This window comes from Mugil cephalus, chromosome 7, assembly GCF_022458985.1.
Source record: "Mugil cephalus isolate CIBA_MC_2020 chromosome 7, CIBA_Mcephalus_1.1, whole genome shotgun sequence".
NCBI lineage: Eukaryota > Metazoa > Chordata > Actinopteri > Mugiliformes > Mugilidae > Mugil > Mugil cephalus.
The window spans coordinates 1817483-1840274 of record NC_061776.1 but is presented as its reverse complement, the minus strand read 5'-3'; the positions used below and the strand labels follow the sequence as shown (position 1 = coordinate 1840274).

At 44.3% G+C, this 22792-nt stretch overlaps 1 protein-coding gene across 1 annotated transcript in view; it reads right to left on the bottom strand.

The window, feature by feature from the left end:
* Window positions 1-7739: 7739 nt before the first annotated feature.
* The window catches only part of kcnq3 (potassium voltage-gated channel, KQT-like subfamily, member 3), an 80416-nt gene continuing 65363 nt past the window's right edge, over window positions 7740-22792 (bottom strand). Inside the window, exons 6-16 of the mRNA XM_047589830.1 lie at window positions 21579-21740; window positions 21143-21253; window positions 20564-20659; window positions 20119-20213; window positions 19137-19163; window positions 13885-14084; window positions 13455-13560; window positions 11509-11640; window positions 11336-11431; window positions 11173-11260; window positions 7740-9697 (exon numbers count right to left, since the gene is read on the bottom strand). Coding sequence (XP_047445786.1) covers window positions 8987-9697; window positions 11173-11260; window positions 11336-11431; window positions 11509-11640; window positions 13455-13560; window positions 13885-14084; window positions 19137-19163; window positions 20119-20213; window positions 20564-20659; window positions 21143-21253; window positions 21579-21740 — 1824 coding nt within the window. The 3' untranslated portion in view covers window positions 7740-8986. The remainder of the gene's footprint in view (window positions 9698-11172; window positions 11261-11335; window positions 11432-11508; window positions 11641-13454; window positions 13561-13884; window positions 14085-19136; window positions 19164-20118; window positions 20214-20563; window positions 20660-21142; window positions 21254-21578; window positions 21741-22792) is intronic.

Below are 22792 nucleotides of genomic sequence, written 5' to 3'. Positions count from 1 at the left end.
GTCAACTCCAAGTCTGGTTTCATTGAAGCTGGAGTCTGATGAATGTTACTAAGACGCACAAACCAACCACACAGACTGACGACAAGGATGAATACAAACACTACAAAGACACAATCAAACTGTTAAAGACAAACAAAACAACTAGAAAGACACAAACCAGACACAAAAAAGACACAAAGGACAGAGACTGAAAAAACAAACAAATCAATTTAACACACAACTAGAAATGACACAAAGACACACAGAGAATCAAGCCTGAACCTGAATCTAAACCTAAACCTGAATCTAAAACTGAACCAGTTTTGAAGGTTTTAATGTTTGAGGTTGTTTTTTATTTTTTATTTTTTTACCTTGAACATCAGGACTCACCTTCATCTTCATCATCTTCATCGTCTTCATCGTCTTCATCGTCTTGTGCTTCAGAAAACTTTCAGAGGTTCGTTTGTTTCTTCTTCATCAGCTGATCAATAAGACAATTACATCAATTAACCTTAATTAACTCCTGGGGACAAATAAAGTTTTATTTTTTTGTTTTTTCTGAACCTGAACGTCCTGAACGTCTCATCTATGGGTCTTATTTTATTTATTCAGTTATTTATCATCTTTCTGTCTTCATTTTATTAAATCTGGGTTTTCATTCTTCTGTCAGCTCATAATTATGTTGTTTTAGTTGATTTAATTATATTTAACTTTATATCATTTATTTTGAAGTTCTAATGCAAATTCTTCTTCTTCTTCTTCTTAGTACTAGTAGTAGTAGTGGTAGTACTAGTAGTAGTGGTAGTGGTAGTAGTAGTAGTAGTAGTAGTGGTAGTAGTAGTAGTAGTAGTAGTAGTAGTAGTAGTAGTAGTAGTAGTAGTAGTAGTAGTAGTGGTAGTAGTAGTAGTAGCCCCTTTCATTCTCATAATTTGTCTATGTGTATGTGTATTAGTGGATTTTATTTTACAGACTTAATGGTCTTATTTTATTTTATATTATTTTATATTATTTTATATTACGGTATTTTATTTTGTTTATTACTACTGGAATATCCAATTTAATTTATGAATACTATAATATCTACATTATAAATGCTCCTTGGTTGCTCTTCCTTATTATTATGATGCTACTTTGTTTCTTAGAATTACTTTTAGAACTTAACTTGGCTGAAACTTTAGATCTGGACCAATTAAATCGTTTTTATCGTGGTTGGAGACATTTTTTACAGAGGAGGGAAGTGTCATATGAGCCGCGGGGACGATCTGTGAAAGAGAGTCTTTAAAGACACTTTGGCATCAGACACATTCAGGAACACGCTGAGGACACGGGGACACTGAGGACACACTGAGGACATGCTGAGGACACGGGAACACTGAGGACACGCTGAGGACACGCTGAGGACACGGGGACGCTGAGGTCCTGGGAAAAGACGACTCATGGCAAATAATTATGACCAGAAAGAATCTGGAACAAGAACATAGAAATAAATAAATTAAAGGATTTAATGAGGCTGGAACGAAATAAAGACACAAACTGAGCACAGAGACACAAACAACTGCACAAATAAGCAGAGAAATGAGACAGAACTGATAATTAATCACAAAAACATGGAATCCAACTGAGACAGGAAACGAAACAACAACGAAGAGTTGAACAAATACAACAAAAACACAAAGAGACGCAAAAAAAAGTGCAAAAACAACTGTAACAATGAGACAAAACTAAAAAGAAATATGAAACAAGGCCAAAGAAAAGTGACAACAACACAAGGATGAAATGTACAAAGAGACACAAAACGACTGAAGATGGGACATAAGAGACACAAAATATGTAAAATGATTTAAAAAAATCTCTAAATGGTGACGAGAGGCAGAAAAATGACACAAAGTGAAATAAAACAACGAAAAAAGAAAAAAAAACACAAAACATCAGAGAGGAGACGACAATTACTGCAGAGACAGAGACAAAAAGTATTTTTTCTAGTTTTCTAGTAGATGACGCCGGCTGCTCACAAACGTTTTCAGTTCAATACTTTATTAATAACTGGTGCAATTGAAAAGACCAAATAATAATAATAATAATAATAATAAATTATAAAATCAAATCAAGTAAGAATACATTTGCATATTATATCATCAAAACAAAATGTTCAAAGTGGTCTCATACAGAATAGAAATGACAAGTTATTATTAGTAGTAGTATTTATTTTATTTTATGTTTTTTTTAACTGGAATGAGAGAAATGATGCACAGCTCTGAAGGCCACTAGTGTAAAGTCGTCCAAACTTCCCACAAACGACAAAACAGTTTCTGACCAAATAAATAAAAAGAATAAATAATAAAATGAATAAATAAATTAATTAATTAAAGCTGCTTCCACAAAGCTGTCGCTGATATCTGAGCTCATTCATAACGCTGCATTTACACAGTAGGCCCCGCCCACACCAGGTCCCGCCCACATCAGGCCCCGCCCACATTCGTATTAATTCTTTACTTTTTTAAATCGTCTGTAATTGTACATCAGGGGCGAGAGGGGGCACCCTGGACAGCTAATCTTAATTTGTCCACTAGGGGGCACATTGTTTTACGCTGAGACCCAGAACTAAACAGTAGATGGCAGCAAAGCACCGAAATCACACTTCTTTTTCTCTTGGGACGTTCTGGTTTGTTCATGAAATGTTTCCATAAGACACGTTTAGTCCTTTGCACTAAAACAAAAGCTCTCGTTATTTTTTGTTTTTTTGTTGGTTTGTTTTGTTTGTTGGCTGCGATAATATTTCTGATTTTGCCTCAGTGAGATCAAACTGGATCGAATGTGGCCCCTGAACTTCTATCAGTTCACTTCTCCCTCGTTTTAATTAAAGACAAAAACATACATGGAATCTATAAATTTGTGTCTGTAAATGAAGGAAGTTTTGTCGCTGTGCTACATTTAAACTCTGAGACTCTAAAATAATTTGTACGGTAGAGGTTTTATTCACGTCAAAATCTGTAAAAAGGTTTTTTACTAATGTGCAGTTTCAACCACAGACGCTATAAATATGGACGTGGAAGAACAGCTCCTCCGAAGTGAAGCCAAAGCTAGTAGAGCTCCCCCTGGTGGCTGGAGGCTGCAGTATAGGTCATAAGCTCCACCCCCTCCATGTTAGTGGGCGGGATTTAAACTAAAACACTACAATACACATCAGATTATGTTTTTTTGTGAGTCTGGAGGAAGTGTGGGCGGCATGTGTCTGGAGAAGTTGGGCGGCATGCGATCTGGAGAAGTGGCGGATCCGGTGGGAGAATGTGGGCGGGGCACGCGAGTCGGAGAGTGTGGCGAGCATCCGTATGGAGGAAGTGTGGGCGGGGCATCGCGAGTCTGGAGGAAAGTGTGGGCGGGGCACTAACACAAAAAGCCGTATCCCTGTGAAAATAACATAATTTTGACCAATGAGAAGAAGTGATGTGTTTATATTTAGATCCGGTCTGTGGTTTCAAGCTGCAAGTTTTTCATTGATCAAATCTTATTTTGTTCTTACTTTTCTCACAGACTGAAAGCAACTCGTGAAATAATAAAACCTCTGTCCCGGTGTGTAAATGCAGCTTCCTCAGAGACACCAGCAGCAGCTCTGTGCAGCGCGTCCACAGCTACGGCGAGAGAAAAGCATTTTAAAAGAAGTGCACTGTAAAAAGGCCAAGGCACAAATAATCTGTAGCAATCAAAACGGCCATTAAAACGCTGTCAGGTTACGTGGGATGTGCTGATCAGTGCATTGCTCCGTATGCGGTTACAGTAAATACAACCATACTGGACAGAATAATCACAGCAAGCTCTATCGTAAAGTGCTCCTTCCCATTCATTCAGGAAATAAAATAAAACGTACACGTTAGAGGGCGGAGATGAGTTGGTTTTAGGTGGGAAACAGGATTATTGGCGACTGGCATCTCCATCTTTTCTAAATGTGAACGGCTGCTACAACGACTACAAGGATGAACCAGTGTTTTCCCCTGTTCACCAAAAATACAACAACATGTCCTCGAGTTTCAGATAACACATCAGTAAACGGAGAAAAACAAGGAAGAATTCTACACCAACGTTTAAACATGACAAACAACAAACAAGTTTTCAAGTAAAACCCATAAAAACTCAGACAGAATATTAAATTTAAGACGTTTCAGTGTGAGGACGGAGCAGAGAAAAGAAAAACGACTGAATGCTGATTGTCAAACGAAGAAGTTTCTCTTCACCCTAAACAACAACAAGACTTGTAGAGAAATTATGAAGATCAGCTGATTCAGAAACTAAGACGACAACGATAATAAATGTTTAAATCCTCCAGAGACGCCTTCACCTGATCAAAACCTCTTCAACTCGTCTGAGGACAAATAGCTCCTCCTAGCTTCCCAGGTAAAATTAGCTTTTCCTAGCTTCCCAGAAAACAGGAGCTCTTCCTAGCATTCAAGTTAATAGTTCTTAGCCTCCTAACGAATAGTAGCTCTTCCTAGCTTAAAGCTAATAGTAACTTTTCACAGGTTCCTAGCCTCCAAGCTAACAGTAGCCCTTCATATCCTCCCAGCTAATAGTAGCTCTTCCTAGCCTCCTAACTAATATTAGCTCTTCCTAGCTAATAGTAGCTTTTGCTACTCTCCCAGCAAACAGGAGCTCTTCCTAGCGTTCAAGTTAATAGTTCCTAGCTTCGCAGTTAATAGTAGCTTTCCTAGCCTCCAAGCTAACAGTAGCCCTTCATATCCTCCCAGCTAATAGTAGCTCTTCCTAGCCTCCTAACTAATATTAGCTCTTCCTAGCTAATAGTAGCTTTTGCTACTCTCCCAGCAAACAGGAGCTCTTCCTAGCGTTCAAGTTAATAGTTCCTAGCTTCGCAGTTAATAGTAGCTTTTCCTAGCCTCCAAGCTAACAGTAGCACTTCATATTCTCCCATCTAGTAGTAGCTCTTCCTAACTTTCATGCTAACAGTAGCTCTTCCTAGCTTTCATGCAAACAGTAGCTCTTCTTGCCTCCCAGCTAATAGTAGATCTCCTATTTCCTGTTTTGATTAATTACTACAGACTACTGCCCCCTGCTGGTATGAAGAGTTATGAAGGGCAAGTTTCTTTTTAGTTCTTTTGTTGTAACTTGGTTGTTTCGGACATTTACCAGTTTTTACGAGGTTATTGTTTTCACTGAAGAGGTTTAAGTGGCGACGTCACTGGAGAAACACTGTAAAATGACATCTGGAGTAACACAAAACAATACAAATGTTCACCTCTAACACATAAAATAAAATAAAATAAAATAAAATAAAATAAAATAAAAGTGGAATCGTTTTCACTCTGTAAAAAGTGATGCTAGCACGGAGCTATTCCAGGAACGCCCTCTAGTTTTGATCCTTACTTTCAGAATGTGTGATTGAAAAGACGTAAACTATTTAAAATAGAGGTTTGATTAATTGATTAATAGGTTAATAATAAACACACCACATGCTAGCATCACCTTTTCTACATCAGTGTCCTGGAAGACTTTTCATTTTTACTTTAATTTCTAACAAGTTATAAAATAATAAGCTAAGTTTTAACAGTAATTTGTCACGTAGCTGTAGATCATATTTCCAGTGAATTTAGAGAGGAAGTCGTGTAAGTTTTAAAGTTTCCAACGGAAGCAGCGAAACGTGTGACTCCCAGAAAACAAATTTCTGTAAATGAAACTCGGCCGTGCAAGAGAACAACAACAAAAACAAATAAATAACAAATAAAGACAAATCATTTCAACAGGATGAAACGTGACAAACTTTACATTTCTGTGCAGCTGAAAGTGAATTCTGTAAATGAGCCAAAAGCACCAGGAAGCTACAAAACTGTATTTTACAAAAGAAAAAGGAAACGCACCACAGAAGGAAACAGAGTTGACATTCATGAATCCGGTTTGTGTGTCGAGATGAGATGAGGTGAATAAAGACGCTTCCTGCTCGAGAGGCACGACGGACGGACGCCTGCAGGGATTCATCTTCGTGTCGCTATCGTCTATTAAATACGTGACTCAGAGGCTTTTTCAGGAGCGACTGATATAATAAGATAGGAGGTCGATTATAAGGAGTTTGAGTCACCTGGCTTCAACCTGAGCCTCCTCCTCCACCACCGGGCTTCAAGGTCAGATACAAACAGGGCGCTCGTTTCAACCCTGATGGGCGTTTCAGGCGGGTGGAGTTTCTTTAACTAATCAACTCCTAATAAATAAATAAATTAATAAATGAACTTCAGCTCCTCCATCTTCTTCTCCTAGTCTGTTTCCTGGTTTCCTCCTATCTTCTCTAATCCTCACTGTTATCTGATCACACCCTTTGATTCCGTCTCCATGGTAACAGACCACCTCGTTAAGGTCTTTAATCGTCTCCACCTGGTCCTGAACCATCAGGGTTGAGCTGAAGCCTGGTGTGGAGGCCGTGACGTTGGCCCTGAAGGTGCTCGATCATGCTTCTAACTGTGGATTAGTAGTAGTAGTAGTAGTAGTAGTAGTAATTATAATAATAGTAATAATAAATGATGAGTAAAACAGCTCGTTTGTGTCGATATAGTCGTCTGTCAGATGTTACATTCAGTATCAGTGTAAATCTAAAGTAGTAAGTAGCGGTTTAGGCCGATATGTGATCCCCTGTGAAGCTTCCAGCCTCCTGGCTTCAATGTGTTTCCTCTGAACAAATAAAACAATGAGAACTAGACTAGAGCAGTTTGGACGTGGGTTTAAATTATCGTTAAATACAAGTATAATTAAAGATGGTGGTTGGTGTTTTTCATTACGAGGTCTTGTCCCTGTTGAATTTATTTAAGTATTCATGGAAACCTGTGAATCGTTGTAAACACATCTATGTAGAAAACATCTGGACTTGTCTTCAGGTCAAAGTTATATTTGGAACATCTGTGTCCATCATTAGCATCTTCAAGAAACTCTACTAGTCCAACTGTCCTTGTCTCAGCTTGTTTTTTTTTGGACATTTACCAGCCTCTGTCTCGACCTGGATGACTGGATATGAAAATTAAAAGAATATAATAAGACTTATTCTAAATATTCTTATATTGACTGTAGCTGGGAACACGTCCCAAATGTTCTGAGTCAAACCTGAAGACAGACCAGATTGTCCCCGTCCACCAGTTTGTGTTTGACAGTGGAAAGTTTACCTGGATTCTGCTCCTGCACCGGATTCTGTGGGCGGAGCTTAATGTGGTGACGGACTTTATGATTCTATGACGTCACCACAGGAATATTTCTAATGTGCAGCTTAAAGGTTTTTTCACACTTCAGGATTTTGGGACGTTTGGGACGATGTTTATTTATGAGACCAGAGTAGAATAGTTTGGTTTAACCCTCTATCGTTCCTCTGGCTTTATGTTTATGTTTGAACCAATCAGAGCTCTGGACATGAGCTGTGGTTGAGTAAATGTTGCATGATGCAATGTGTCATTTTCTACTGGTTCCACTGATTAAAGTCATTTTCTTCATCTGAACCCAACGACATGTTGCTTTTTTTTAACTGTGTGACTGTCAGTTTAATCCTAAAGAGGCTGCAATGATAAATGATAAGAGGTTAAATGTTTGGAGATGAACCAACACTGCATTCCAGCATCAGAACCTCATCCCTCCATGAAACATGGGGGCGCTAACGTCCTGGTTTGGGCCTGTTCTGCTGCATCTGCTCATCATTGATGGACCAATGAACTGTGAATTCTACCAGTGAACTCTGAAAGGAAGGAAGGAAGGAAGGAAGGAAGGAAGGAAGGAAGGAAGGAATGTACAGGTGTAATATTTCTGTTTCATGTCTCATTGGGTGAAAATCTGTTGATGTTTTGTCTCATTTTTCTGTTGAAATCCTGAAGGAGGAAGAAACTTTAAGCAGCACAGCAGATAAAAACTAAACTCTCTCCTCGTGGACGTTTGTTAGATTAATAATGAAATCAGAAAATACTAATCTGTGGGAATAAGAGTCAAACATGTTAAAGTTACAACACATCAACAAAGGCCTTTAACTGGATGTTTGTAGCGGAGACACATATTTATGTTGTTTTTGTCTTTTAATAGTTTAAATCCTTGTTAAAAGTTAAACTTGGTGTGAAGTAGTTGACAAACTAAAAGCAGTGAGTTGTGGACGTGTCTCCACGCGGCCTCTAGTTTCATAGAACAGACATACGGGTGGTTTATATCCCTGAATCCATGTGGCGGATACTTCCTCATATTCTATTATTCTATTATTCTGGTGATGTGCATAAAGTGGTGCCAAACAAACTGAAGAGCACGGCGGTGAGAAAAGAAAACGACGGGAATTTTACAGCGCGACGACGTGAGGACGAACGAAAAACGCGAGCGAACGATGGACGCGCCGGACGTCCTGTCCCCCTGGAAAGTCTTCAGCCCTCACACATTCACATACAGGAGACTTTTGGTTCCAGTTTCTCCCTCTAGACGTCACGATGGTGCATTATCATGCAAACCATGCAAAAAAAAAAAACCAGGAAACAATGAAAATGTTTTCATATAAAAAAATAGGTGTTACAAAATGGCATAGCAAGTATATGTTTCCATTCCATCTCTTTTTCCGTTTCCTGATATCCTGAACTTTGCAGTGTCTACACTAAAAGTCGCATGCGTCACATGCAGTGCGTTGGCTTTGCAGCAGTAAAGCTTTTGGGTGTATATAGTGTGTATATGTTCTTTTTTAATCTTTAAGAGTGCACTGTACAGAGTTCTACTTTACAAACGGACTCGCTTCCCTTTTTTTTTTTTTTTTTTTTTCTGGGCAGTCTCGGTGCCATGGCTCTCTGTTTGGACCGCGGTCGGTGGGAGGGGCCTCAGAGGGTCGACGCCCCCCCCGCCCCCTCGTGACTTTGCAGCATCAAGGCGGGATGAGACCCACGTTGCCCCCCCCCCTAAGGTGGGGTCCAGAGGTGGGGCTTTGACCCAGTGACTTGGGTTTAGAGGCGTGGGCTGGAGTTAAGGTCTGAACTCGAGAGTCGTGGGATTTCACAATCACGCGTCCCCCTCAGGGGGGCGTGTTCCACACGGCGTCCCCGAACCCCTCCCCCGTGGAGGAGAGGGGCATGGGCCCCCCGCTGGGCGTGAAGGGGTCCGTGTCCGTGTCCGTCTCCCCCTCCGCCAGGTAGCTGGGTTTGGGTCTCGTCCAGGTGGCGTCCCCCGGTGCGAACGGCGCCCCCGCCGACAGGTCCCCCCCCCCCTCGCCCTCCCGCTCCCCGGAGATGCTGAACCCGCTGAGGGAGCGCTCCAGCTCCTCGTGGTTCACCGACAGCATGGAGAGCGGCGAGTCGCCCCCCCGCCCCCCTGTGGTCCTCCCCGGCCTCGACGACAGGTGCAGGGAGCTGATGGGCAGCACCGTGGGACGCTCCGTGTACGTGGGGATGGCGGCGGGAGGCTGGTGTGGGTGTGGCGGCGGGGGAGGAGGGTCTGGAGGAACCACGCCTCCTCCTCCTCCTCCTCCTCCTCCTGCCCTGCCCTCCGTGCCCCCCCGCCCTCCCCCGCCCGGACACCGGTTCACCTTGCCGACGGGCATCTGGTAGGACATGTGCGGGAACGCCTCGGCGTAGTTGAAGAAGACGCGGCGGATCTCGCCGTTCCCCGTGGGGTCGCAGGCCTCCAGGGTCATGTGGGCGGCGCCCGCCGAGTCCACCTGCAGGTGCTCCGTGTGCTGGATGTGCATGTCCACCAGGAAGTCCAACTTCTTCTCCATGTCCTCCACCTGGGACACAGACGGATTGTGACGCGCTCGCAGAAAAGATGTCAGATTATTTGCTACAGTTTTTTAAGTAAAAGTTCAAAGACTTTCCAGGATCTGCAGGTTGATAGGAATAAGCTAATAAGCTAATAAGTTAACACGATAACGTCCTCCATTTTTAATGTCTTCTGCAACATCAAACTTGACCGTACTGCAGCTGGTAAACACTAGAGACAGTAGAGACACTAGAGACACTAGAGACAGTAGAGACAGTAGAGACAGTAGAGACACTAGAGACGTCCCGATAAACAGACATGTTTAAAATGACTGGATCAGATCAGATTTTAGTCTCATCTTTTCTAGTTATTTATTTTAGGTCTGACATAAACCAAAACCACGTCCCCGTAAAATCAAAACGTCTTCTTTTTTAGTGACATTTCACAAAACCAAAGTTGCTAAAAATCATAAAGAAGAAGAAAAAGAATTAGCCTCTAATGTGGAACAACTATGAAATGATCTAAACAGAATCCAAAGAGAGGAACGTTTCCTGGAGACGAATCTTCCAGGGAGGATTAGAGAGTTTATGGCAGCGTTGGAGACGAGGACATTTCTGGAGCAGAGGACACATGAGCTGCCTTGTCCACTACAGTAACTATTGGACTGAATCCAGTCGACTCTAGAAAAGACTTTAGGAAACTACAGGAGACATTTAACTAGTCGATACTGAATGTTCAAAGATTTGGTTTGAAAAGGAAGGAAGGAAGGAAGGAAGGAAGGAAGGAAGGAAGGAAAGAAGGCAGGAGGGAAGGAAGGAAGGAGGAAAGAAAAGAAGGAAGGAAACAAAAGGAATGAAGGAAGGAACTAATGAAAGAAAGAACCAAGGAAGGAAGGAATGAATAAAGGAAGAAAAGAAGGAAGGAAGGAAGGAAGAAAAGAAGGAAGGAAGGAACTAATGAAAGAAGGAAGGAAGGAAGGAAGGAAGGAAGGAAGGAAGGAAGGAAGGAAGGAAGGAAGGAAGGAACTAATGAAAGAAGGAAGGAAGGAAGGAAGGAAGGAGGAAGGAAGGAAGGAAGGAGAGAAAGTAGAGGAAGGAAGGAAGGAAGGAAGGAAGGAAGGAAGGAAGGAAGGAAGGAAGGAAGGAAGGAAGGAAGGAAGGAAGGAAACAAAGGAAGGAAGGAAGGAAGGAAGGAAAGAAGGAAGGAGAATAAAGGAAGGAAGGAAGGAAGGAAGGAAGGAAACAAAAGAAGGAAGGAAGGAAGGAAGGAAGGAAGGAAGGAAGGAAGGAAGAAAGGAACCAAGGAAGGAAGAAAGGAACCAAGGAAGGAAGGAAGGAGAGAAAGGAAGGAAGGCATATAGAGGCGTAACATTTCTGTTTCATGTGTCTCGTTGCTAAGCGACGCGTCTGGATCAAACAGGAAACTTAAAAACGTCTCTGGAGGAAACAGATTCAAACACGAGGCCGTGAAATCATTCACGTCCTGCTTCCTCCTCCGTCTCACCTGTCTCTCCACCCGGACAAATCTACCCATCATGCTTTGGTCATCGGCGTCTGGCAGGGAGGCGGCTTTGGCTAGGTAGGACTCATGCCTGGGACAGAGGGACACTGGTTAGAGGACAGGAGCAGGAGACACTCAGGACTCTGGTTGGACACAGCGACGGTACCTGGGCGACTGGCTGGGCGGGTACGTGAAGGGCGTCTTCTGAGTCTTCTTGTGTTTCGGGGTGAGGGGGGGTCCGGGGGCAAGAATCATGTCAATCCTTAAAAGGGGAAGAGAAAGAGGGTGAGGACGAGGAAGACGAGACGTGAGCCGTGGGTGAGGACGGAGGTGTCTCACCTCGTCTGGAGGTATTTAATTCTGCAGAGCATGTCCAGGTGTCCAGCGGAGTACTGCTCGATCACGTCTTTGACGTCGTAAGGCCTCAGAGTTTCCTTAAACCGCTTCTTGTTCAGGAGGAACTGCATGATCCTGCAAGACAACGAGTTCAGAGTCAACACCAGGGGACACGGCCGAGACGTGGACGGCCTCGTCCATCCGTCCCGTCCTTTTACAGGGTCGACCACTTCGCTACGCTAGTGACACTCAAAGCTCACGAAGTTCCTCGTTCACATAACGATAAAACTGAAGCTGCTCTAGTGCTACCAAGAGGACAGGACCTGGACTTTTAGACTGTCCAGGAGGACAGGACCTGGATTTTCAGACTGTCCAGGAGGACAAGACCTGGACTCTCAGACTGTCCAGGAGGACAGGACCTGGACCTTCAGACTGTCCAGGAGGACAGGACCTGGACTGTCCAGGGACGGAGACACCAACCAACCAACCAACCAACAGTAATAATCCCTGCAGCATCTCTGGGTCAGTCACAAGGTCCTTCATGGTTGGACATGTCCAGAATGTACCAGGAGGACAATGTCGCTTCTGTCCATCCGTCCTCATCAACATCCGTCCATCTCTAAGTCCCTGTGTTCACACCTGGTCTCAAAGAATTAAGATGTGTCTCCACATATGTCTCCACATGTGATCTGTCCCCTACCACTGGATCAGAACCAGAAACAGAGTTGGTGACCTGGAGACATGATCCAGATTTAGGAACCAGATGGAAAAGAAGGAAGGAAGGAAGGAAGGAAGGAAGGAAGGAAGGAAGGAAGGAAGGAAGGAAGGAAATAACGAAGGAGAGGAAGACAGAAAGGAAGGAAGCCAAAGTAGGAAAGTAACTAAGGAAGGAAGGTAGGTAGGTAGAAAGAAAGGAAGGAAGGAAGGAAGGAAGGAAGGAAGGAGAGGAAAAAAGAAAGGAAGGAAGCCAAAGTAGGTAAGTAACTAAGGAAGGAAGGAAGGAAGGAAGGAGAGGAAGAAAGAAAGGAAGGAAGCCAAAGTAGGTAAGTAACTAAGGAAGGAAGGTAGGTAGGTAGAGAGGAAGGAAGGAAGCCAAAGTAGGTAAGTAACTAAGGAAGGAAGGAAGGAAGGAAGGAAGGAAGGACCCAGGACTCAATCACCAAAGGAATCAGGTCACATGGGTCCCAATGTGGACTGACACCAGATCAGTGTTCACACCTGGACTCTAGAGACCAGATGTGTTTAAAGAAGTTAAACCCTCTGACTTTGAATCCTTTGACTTCAACATCGTCCATGATCCTGAGACCAAACATCTGTCCTCTCCTTGAAAGTCCGTTGACCCTGAGACCCTGAGACCCCCCCCCCCCTCCAGTGTTTGGCAGAAAGTCTTGGGCCCTGAAACTGAAACTGGACCCTTCCAGGTCCGAGCGTCCCATTCATGCAGCCATTCAACCAGCGTATAATGGGAAGCAGCACTTTCACAGGGTTAATCACTCATCTCACAGGCCCTGGCGCTAGATTGAGTTCCTGCGTTATGTCATCGCTGTGTGGCCTATAGATCTACAGAAACACACTGTCAGCATGTGTTAGCTCCGCCCACACGCTCTGGTTTACACCGATGACTATGTGTCGGATTCAACTGGTAGACTGGTAGAGTAGGTCCGACTCCACCTAACTCCCAGCTAATCACATAAAATGATGGCGTGAAGCCCTTAATTAAGCCTTGACATACAGTTAATATTAATATTGTTTGGTTCGTCTGGAGTATTTTCTGTATAGTGTGTAAATATGTTTATTTCTGCTGGAACTTGGACATTTTAACATGGAGGTCGATGGGACCAACTCACTGCTGGAGACAATGGAGGAACTGCAAACGTTTGGCTGGATTCTTCCGGGCCTTACGTCCTAGTTTCATACCACATCTCTGCAGAAATAAAAATGTTCCTGACCTGACGGCCCTGATGACCAGTTTCAGGGTGGGGATCATCTCCTCCAGGAGGATGTCCGGGGGGAAGCCCCGCTCCTCTAAGGCTGGATCTGCCAGGGCTCCGGCATCTGGTAGAAAAACAGCCCAAAAAAACATTAACGACCTTCTTCAGTTTTACCCTTTAACACCTGAACATCCCAGAAAAGCTTGTGGTTTTTGGATTACCGTAACTCACCGACGGGCAAAATTCAAAAAGCTGCCATTACGGTAATGATGGGGAGATCCAGGAAGAGAGAGTGGTTTGGTTTAAGTTAGTTCTACCCTAGAAATGTCACGAATGTCTTCCAGACAAAAGCACAACGCCCCGTTGTCGATAGTGCAAACCACTGTGAGTTACAGTAATTCAAGAACCGCCTGTTTTACCGGAGTCTAGGTCTTTGCGAGCTTCGTACCTTCGGAGCTCTGGCGGAGGGTGTAGGCCTTCATGCGGAAGGCCGTGCGGAAGCGTTCCCGGTTGCTGAAGCCGGCAGGTTTGGGCTCCTTGGACGGACTCTCCTCGATGGAGTCGGTGTTTCCCATCAGCTTCCGGGCCGAGCCCACGGACGGTCGGGCGTTGGGAAGGCGGACACGCTCGAGTAAACTCAGTTTCTGGCTGCAACGGGGAAAAGAAAAGGAGGAAGAAGAATAAAGGTTTGACTAAACTCATCATGACCTTTTAAGTGACATGAGGTGGAAACGGCTGATTTATTGTGGAGATATTTCAGGTCCTACCGAACTCGTACCATTGCTCTTTGGTCTCAGTTTGAGATGTGCAAGAACTTTTGCAAAAGTTGCAAACGATAAACCAACAACTTGCTTTTATTATCGAGGGTCTGCAAGTATTTAATGTGTTTTTACCAAAAGTTAAACCTGCACCAGTTCTCTTTGTAGTTAACTTTTCTCTAAATCTCGCCTTGAAGTCTTGAGCCAGTGTTTCCCCTCCGTGAGATGTTCTTCAAGCCTCAAAGAGCTGCGATGACATTGGTCTCCTTTATCGTCCAACGGCCGACAATATTTGGCAGCACAAAGCCAAGAGCTCCCTGGGTAAAATAAGACTCCTGTGTGCCTTGGAAGAGGCCGAGCGGCGGAGTAACCGGAGCCGGCGGCGGCCCGAACAAGGCCTCTGAAACGTGGAGCGCTCTGGGCGACTCTGCTCCCACAGCAGAAACACAATATGAGCCTCTATGTGGCCTCGGCGCAGTTAGCGGCGCTGAGAGGCGGCAGAATGGGAAGCTTTAAAGGGAGAGAGAAGCTCTTTCTAAACGCTCCTCGGACGAATAAAGAGCAGAAAATGAGATGTGATTATCCCGTGGATCTCTGTAAACGAGGCAACACAACAGGGGGGGAAACATGGTGCTTCTTATCTCCCACAGCTTCCCAAGACACACAGGGTTTGGTTTACCGCACACTATGAAGAGATAATGGAGATGATTCCCGTCTGTTAGAGCCGGGGTCTTGTTTAGGAGACGGTTAGTGTAATAACTCCTCTGATCACCATCATCCGCCCTTTGGAACATGAGTCCAGGGACGTTAATACTGAATGAGACGATGAAAACTCATTAGATTCAACCGGGTTTAACACAAAGGACTGTTTTTATTTATGGCATCGTCCCAAATGAGGTCGCAACAAGTTACAGTCACAGGAAAAGTTTAAACCGAGGGTTAGGGTGAAGGAATGATGTCACACTTAGGAAGGAAGGAAGGAAGGAAGGAAAAGAGAAGGAGGACAAAGTAGGAAACCAAGAAGGAAGGAAGGAAGAAGGAGGAAAGAGGAAAGGGAGGAAGGGAGGAAGGAAGGAAGGAAGGAAGGAAGGAAGGAGAGAAAAGAAGGAAGGAAGGAAGGAAGGAAGGAAGGAAGGAAGGAAGGAAGGAAGGAAGGAACGGAGGAAGGAAGGAAGGAACGGAGGAAGGAAGGAAGGAAAGAAGGAAGGAGAGAAAAGAAGGAAGGAAGGAAGGAAAGGAAGGAAGGAAGGAAGGAAGGAAGGAAGGAAGGAAGGAAGGAAGGAGAGAAAAGAAGGAAGGAAGGAAGGAAGGAACGGAGGAAGGAAGGAAGGAAAGAAGGAAGGAGAGAAAGAAGGAAGGAAGGAAGGAAGGAAGGAAGGAAGGAAGGAAGGAAGGAGAGAAAAGAAGGAAGGAAGGAAAGAAGGAAGGAAGGAGGAAAGGAACAGAGGAAGGAAGGAAGGAAGGAAGGAAGGAAGGAAGGAAGGAAGGAAGGAAGGAGAGAAAAGAAGGAAGGAAGAAGGAAGGAAGAAGGAAGAAGGGAAAAAAGGAAGGAGAATAGGAAGGAAGGAAGAGGAGGAGAGGAAGAAGAAAGGAAGAAACGGAAGGAAGGAAGAAGGAAAGAAGAAGGAAGGAGAGAAGGAAGGAAGGAGAGAAAGAAGAGGAGAAGGAAGGAAAAGGAGAAGGAAGGAAGGACGGGAAGATAGGAACGGGACGGAAGGAAGGAAGGGGAAAGAGGAAGGAGAGGAAAGAAGGAGGAAGGACAGGAAAGGGAAAGGAAGGAAGGAGGAAGAAGAAGAGAGGCAGGAAGAGAACGGAAGGAAGAAGGACGGAAGGAAGGAAGTAAGGAGAGAAGGAAGGAAGGGAGAAGGAAGGAGAAAGAAGGAAGGAGAGAAAGAAGGAAGAAGGAAGGAAGGAAGGAAGAAGAGGATAGAGCAAGAAGGAAGGAGGAAAAGAAGGAAGGAAGGAGGAAAGTAGAGGGAGGACGTAGGAAGGTAGGAAGGAAGAAAAGAACGGAAGGAAGGGAAGGAAAGAAGGAAGGAGGAAGGAAGGAAGGAAGGAAGGGAAGAAGGAAGGAGAGGTAAGGAAGGAAGGAGAGAAAAGAAGGAAGGAAGGAAGGAAAGGAAGGAAGGAAGGAAGGAGAGAAAAGAAGGAAGGAAGGAAAGAAGGAAGGAAGGAGGAAAGGAACAGAGGAAGGAAGGAAGGAAGGAGGGAAGGAAGGAAGGAAATGGAAGGAAGGAAAGAAAAGAGAAGGAGGACAAAGTAGGAAACCAAGAAGGAAGGAAGGAAGCCAAAGGAAGGAGGGAAGGAGGAAGGAGGAAAGAGGAAAGGAAGGAAGGAAGGAAGGAAGGAAGGAAGGAAGGAAGGAAGGAAGGAAGGAAGGAAGGAAGGAGCAAAGGAAAGAAGGAAGGAAGGAAGGAAGGAAGGAAGGAAGGAAGGAAGGAAGGAAGGAAGGAAGGAAGGAAGGAAGGAAGGAAAAGAGAAGGAGGACAAAGTAGGAAACCAAGAAGGAAGGAAGGAAGGAAGCCGAAGGAAGGACGGAAGGAAGAGGAGGAGAAGAGGGAAAGGAAGGAAGGAAGGAAGGAAGGAAGGAAGGAAGGAAGGAAAGGAAATGGACTGATCCAGATGTTGGAGGGTCTGACCTCATAAAGGCATTAAAACCAGAACCACACACACACTCTCACAAACCGACTGATGCAGGATCTAATTCTCTCTGTGTTATATTGAGTCGACACTCACAGAGGAAAACTCTGATAAAAGGTCCCATATCACACTCACACTCCTTCACACAGAGCTTATCGGCCTCTCGTTGGACATGTCCTCCTGTTGGACATGGCCTCCTGTTGGACATGGCCTCCTGTTGGACATGTCCTCCTGTTGGACATGGCCTCCTGTTGTAGCTCCTGGCCGTCGTCCACCTCTTCGCTCACAGCAACTAGATAATGTCACACTGTTAATTTCCCAGCCGCTGATCCTACGAGGCACTAAAAGCCTCTCGGCCTCGTTCCACTCCACCCCTCAGTGTCTCTCTGCAGCTCTTTCTTTATGTCTTCATGTTTTTTCTTTGTCCACTTTCTCCATTAGCTACTTACTAAATGTTTGCTGCTGTGCTGGGCTGAAACCAGGTTTTATGTTGATGTTATTTTGACTAACACTACTTCCTTCTCCTCCTCTGAATCAGGGCTCCTGTTGTTGCAGCTCTGTAGCTTTTAGCTTTTAGCTTTTAGCGGTGGTAACTTAATCCGCATGTTGGACGTGGACGACCTCCACGGAGGCCGGGAGGCGTCGAAGCAGATCGAAGCAGAGCTGTAATCTGTGATGCCTCCTTGTTCTGCAGGTGGTTGAAACACCAGAGGCCTCATGTACAAAGACCTGGATGTGGATTTCCTACTGAAACATGGTGTACGCTCAAATCCAGAGAACAAATCTGTGCACACGCATGAATCCAATCCCAGACTTGCCTCCCTCTATATTAGTTAGTACCATCAATAGTATTATTATTACTGACACATCTGTCACTGCGTCCTGAGCTACTATAAGAAGAACAAGGGCTGTTGTTAGCTGGGAGGCTAGGAAGAGCCTCTACTAGCTAGGAAGGTTAGGAACAGCTGCCATTAACTGGGAAGGCTAGGACGAGCTGCTATTAGCTAGGGAGCTAGGAAGAGCTACTGATAGCTGGGAGACTAGAAACAGCTACTATTAACTGGGAGGCTAGGAAGAACTATTATTACCAAGAAAACTAGGGAGAGCTACTATTAACTAGGAAAAACTACTATCAGCAAGGAAGCTAATAAGGGCTACCATTAGCTAGATGGGCTACTTTTAGCTAGGAAGAACTACTATTAGCTAGGAAGAGTTACTATGAGCTAGGAAGTGCTACTCTTAACTAGGAGGGCTACTATTAGCTAGGAAGAACTGCTATCAGCTAGGAAGTTAGGAAGGGCTACTATTAGCTAGGAAGAGTAACTATTAACTAGGAAGAGTTACTATTAGCTAGGAAGTTAGGAAGGGCTACTATTAGCTAGGAAGAGTTACTATTAGCTAGGAAGTTAGGAAGGGCTCCTATTAGCTAGGAAGTTACTATTAACTAGGAAGAGTTACTATTAGCTAGGAAGTTAGGAAGGGTTACTATTAGCTAGGAAGAGTTACTACTAACTAGGAAGAGTTACTATTAGCTAGGAAGTTAGGAAGGGCTACCATTAGCTAGGAAGAACTGCTATCAGCTAGGAAGACCTACTATTAGCTAGGAAGGGCTACTATTAGCTAGGAGGGCTACTATTAGCTAGGAAGCTAGGAAGGGCTACCATTAGCTAGGAAGAACTGCTATCAGCTAGGAAGAGCTACTATTAGCTAGGAAGGGCTACTATTAGCTAGAAAGAGCTACCATTAGCTAGCAAAGGCTACTATTAGCTAGGAAAGGCTACCATTAGCTAGGAAGGGCTACCATTACCTAGCAAAGGCTACCATTAGCTAGGAAGTTGAGGGCATTCACTGGCCACAGACGTCCCATTAGAGGCAAAAACGTTGGCGAGGCTAAAATCCGACACCACTATAGAAGTTGTGAGCGATGAGTTTTTTCTCTTCCTGGAGTGTGACGAGGACTGAGTGTTGATGAGCAGCAGAGAGCGATGGAACAATCAAACGCTCTGATCTTTCCTTTTTATTTTGACGTAGAGACTCGTTAATGTCGCTCGGCGTGAAGGGGGGAAATGAAGAACCATCACATTACTACATCTGAGCTGTCGTTCATAATTGAAACACAACTAATGGACTCACTAATGGGCTTCTAAAAATATCCGTCAGCTTAAGGCAGCAGCGCAGATTTATTTTGCCGCTGAATTAATACAGAGAGTCGTTCCAGAGCGTGAGGTATTCTAGGAAATGTTCATCAGTCTCATTAAAAAGCCGTTAACTCAGCTCTCAGCGACGGAGGCCGGGGACTCACCTCGCCATGACCTCCAACGTCTCCTTCCTACGGGGGACAGACAGGAAGAGGTCAAAGGTTAAACAGCGTTAAACTGAGAAGCAGTAATAATGAAATGAATAAATATGAAATTATAAAGTGGAACTATAAAGAAGAATAAATACTAAAATAGAATAAAGAATTATTAAATAAATAAATAAATAATTGTGGAACTATAAAGAAAAAAATGTAAATATTAAAGATGAATAACTAAATAAGTAATATACATTTCTAACTATGAAGAAGAATAAATGCTAAAATGGAATAAAGAATTAAATAAATGTGGAACTATTATAAAAATAATAAATAAATATAAATATAAATAAATTTATATATATAAAAAATATATAAATAAAAAAGAAAGAGAAAGAAAGAAATGATGAGAAATTTAAAAAAATATTGTGAAAAAAGTAATAGAATAAAATATTAATAAATATTTAAGAATAAAAAGTAAATAGTAATAATAGAAAATAGTAAATAGTAATAATTTAGTTGATATGAAGAAAATATAGGAATGTTTTTATCAATATATTTTTCCAAAAATGTATTTTTATTATTTCTTCATCTTTTACGAAGTTATTCCTGAATCTTTTTTTTTTATTCCTCTTTATTTTCTTTCTTTCTTTTTCGTGTCTCTCCTATGACTCTCACTGCTACAGACTGAAGCAGCATTTAAAAGAAATGTCCACATGTCCATGGCTGAGACAAGAAAGACCCAGATCAGCATTTCACGTTAAGGTTTGTTAGGAGCTCAGCACCGCGGCATGCTAACAGGAAGCTAACGTTAGCCTCATCCTCACAGGAAAATGAACCAGAAGAAGAAAACATCAACAGGTTTATTAAAACCTACGTCTTCTGATCCAGATACTTCCTGAATGTCCAGAGACTGTAAAGCCTGTAGGACATGAGGAGACACAGAGGACAGAACCTAGTCCATGGGAGGACATAATGTGGGGACACTGACCTGAAGCAGGGGAGAGAGATGATGGTTTCATAGAACCTCCAGGTGGCGATGAGGTCGTCTCTGATGGGGTTGGTGGAGTAGTAACGCCAGGCAGACTGGAGACGAGAGGACAGAGGAGACATCACCAAACGTCCCCCAGGACAACACCCTGGACCACCAGAGGACCAGAGAACCTGAGGACCTGAAGACCTGAGGACCTGAGGACCTGAGGACCAGAGGACCAGAGGACCAGAGGACCTGAAGACCTGAGGCCTGAGGACCTGAAGACCTGAAGACCTGAGGACCTGAGGACCAGAGGACCTGAAGACCTGAGGACCTGAGGACCTGAGGACCAGAGGACCAGAGGACCTGAGAACCTGAGGACCAGAGGACCTGAAGACCTGAGGACCAGAGAACCTGAGGACCTGAGGACCAGAAAACCAGGGGACCAGGGGACATGTCTCACCTGGATGAGTCCAGCCGCTGGATGTCTCCGCTTCTCAAAGTGCTTCTGTCTGTGCTGCTCCTGGACCTTCAGAGCGAGACCTGAACCCAGAATACCCTGAAGACAGAAACCAACCAGTCAGACCTGAGAAGACTTTCTACTCCGTGTCTCTACTGGTCTCTACTGGTCTCTAAGGGTACATGTCTGGAAACCTGATCATCTTCATTATTATAATATTTTAAAACAAAGTTTAATATCGATGACTCAGACAGTTCAACTCTTCATGGACGCCTGCCTCATCCTTAAAGTTCTAAATGTTAGTAGTAGTAGTAGCTATATTATTATTATTATTATTATTATTATTAGTAGTAGTAGTAGTAGTAGTGGAAGTAGTGGTAGTACTCCATCTATGTGGACCGAAGTAGTAGTACTCTAAATTCTCTCAGTGTGGACAGTAGTAGTAGCAGTATTATTATTATCATTGTTATTATTATTATTGTTATAATAAGCAGTAGTGGTGGTAGTATTAGTAGTACTGGTAGTAGTAGTGGTAGTATTAGTAGTACTGCTAGTAGTGGTAGTACTGTGGTGTGGACTGACCGCTGGCAGGGCGAAGAAGGAGACTCCGATGAGGGCGAAGGTTCCCGCTAACAGTCTTCCTGCCCAGGTCTTTGGGGTTTTGTCTCCGTAGCCGATGGTCGTCAGGGTGATCTGGAGACAAACAAACATCTGGTTTATGAAGGAGGAGGAGGAGGAGGAGGAGGAGGAGGAGGGGGAGGAACTCTGTGACCTCGGCCCCCCTCCCCCCAGGGCTCCGTCTCTGTGAAGGACGCCGTGTCCAGGCCGATGCTCCTGAACCTTTGGTCTGGTGGTTGAAGGACGGTTGCTCTTAATGAGGCCTTCATTAAACCTCTGCAGCCTCCAGAGTCCGTTCATGTCTCTGCAGCTCAACGTGAAGCTGAACGCATCACAACACAAACAACAACACGCCCTGTGAAGACCCTCCACGCCAACGCCAACGCTAACGCTAACGTACCAGCCCCCACCACAGCGCGTCGGCGTAGGTGTCGAAGTCCTGCGGTTTGGGCGGACCCGTGGGGTTCTCGTTTTCGGAGACGTCGTCCTTCTCCACCAGGTAGACCAGGAAAGACGCCAGGATCAGGGACAGGAAGCCGATGTACCAGGCTGTGATCAGCTCCTGTAGAGACACGAGAAAATAAACGAGTCTAACATTTCTCTTTCATCAGTTGGATTCGGTTCCACTTTGTCCACTTTCACGACTTGTGACGTTTTGAGTCATTCAGAAGCAGATACATGTCATTTTTTACCTTCATATATTATTTAAAACACAGATTCTTCTGTCACCAGGACAGTGAGGACCATAGACTGTAAATACATATAAACATGGACTAAACTCCTCTCATTGGCCCAAACTATTTTTAAAACTCTCACGGCCCCACGGGACCATTTTATTCTGAGTGGTTGTCGTGGCAACTGGTGGTCGCTGTTATGTCATATCCTGTTTCTACGGCGTCAAATAACTAAAATAAAACTCATCTACAAAACTGACACATAAACAGGGGCCAATGCCATTATCGATTCAGCTAATCGATCCGATTCTTTAGGTTAGCGTGAAGGCTAATGAAGAGCTGAACAAGATGCCCATCCCTACACTTAAACATGCATCAAAAGTGTTATATTTCTGCCCAAATCCTGCAGACTAACACGGAGGAGGTGGAGCTTATGAGCTGTACTGCAGCCTCCAGCCACCAGGGGGAGCTCTACTAGCTGTGGCTTCATGTTAGAGGAACCGGTCAGTGGTACATCTTTATGTTTTGGACTGTGGGAGGAAGCCGGAGTCCCTGGTCGGCTCATGGATTTGAACCCAGAAGGTTTCAGCTTTCCTTTGGGGGACCAGTTTTCTGTGGTGGACCAATGTCCTGTGGTAGACCAGTTTCCTGTGGGGGACCAGTTTCCTGTGGTGGACCAGTTTCTTCTAGTGGACCAGTTTCTTCTGCTGGACCAGTTTCCTGTGGGGGAGCAGTTTCCTGCGGGGGAGCAGTTTCCTGTGGTGGACCAGTTTCTTCTGGTGGACCAGTTTCCTGTGGTGGACCAGTTTCCTGTGGTGGATCAGTTTCTTCTGGTGGACCAGTCTCCCGTGGTGGACCAGTTTCTTCTGGTGGACCAGTTTCCTGTGGTGGACCAGTTTCCTGTGGGGGAACCGGTTTCTTCTGGTGGACCAGTTTCTTC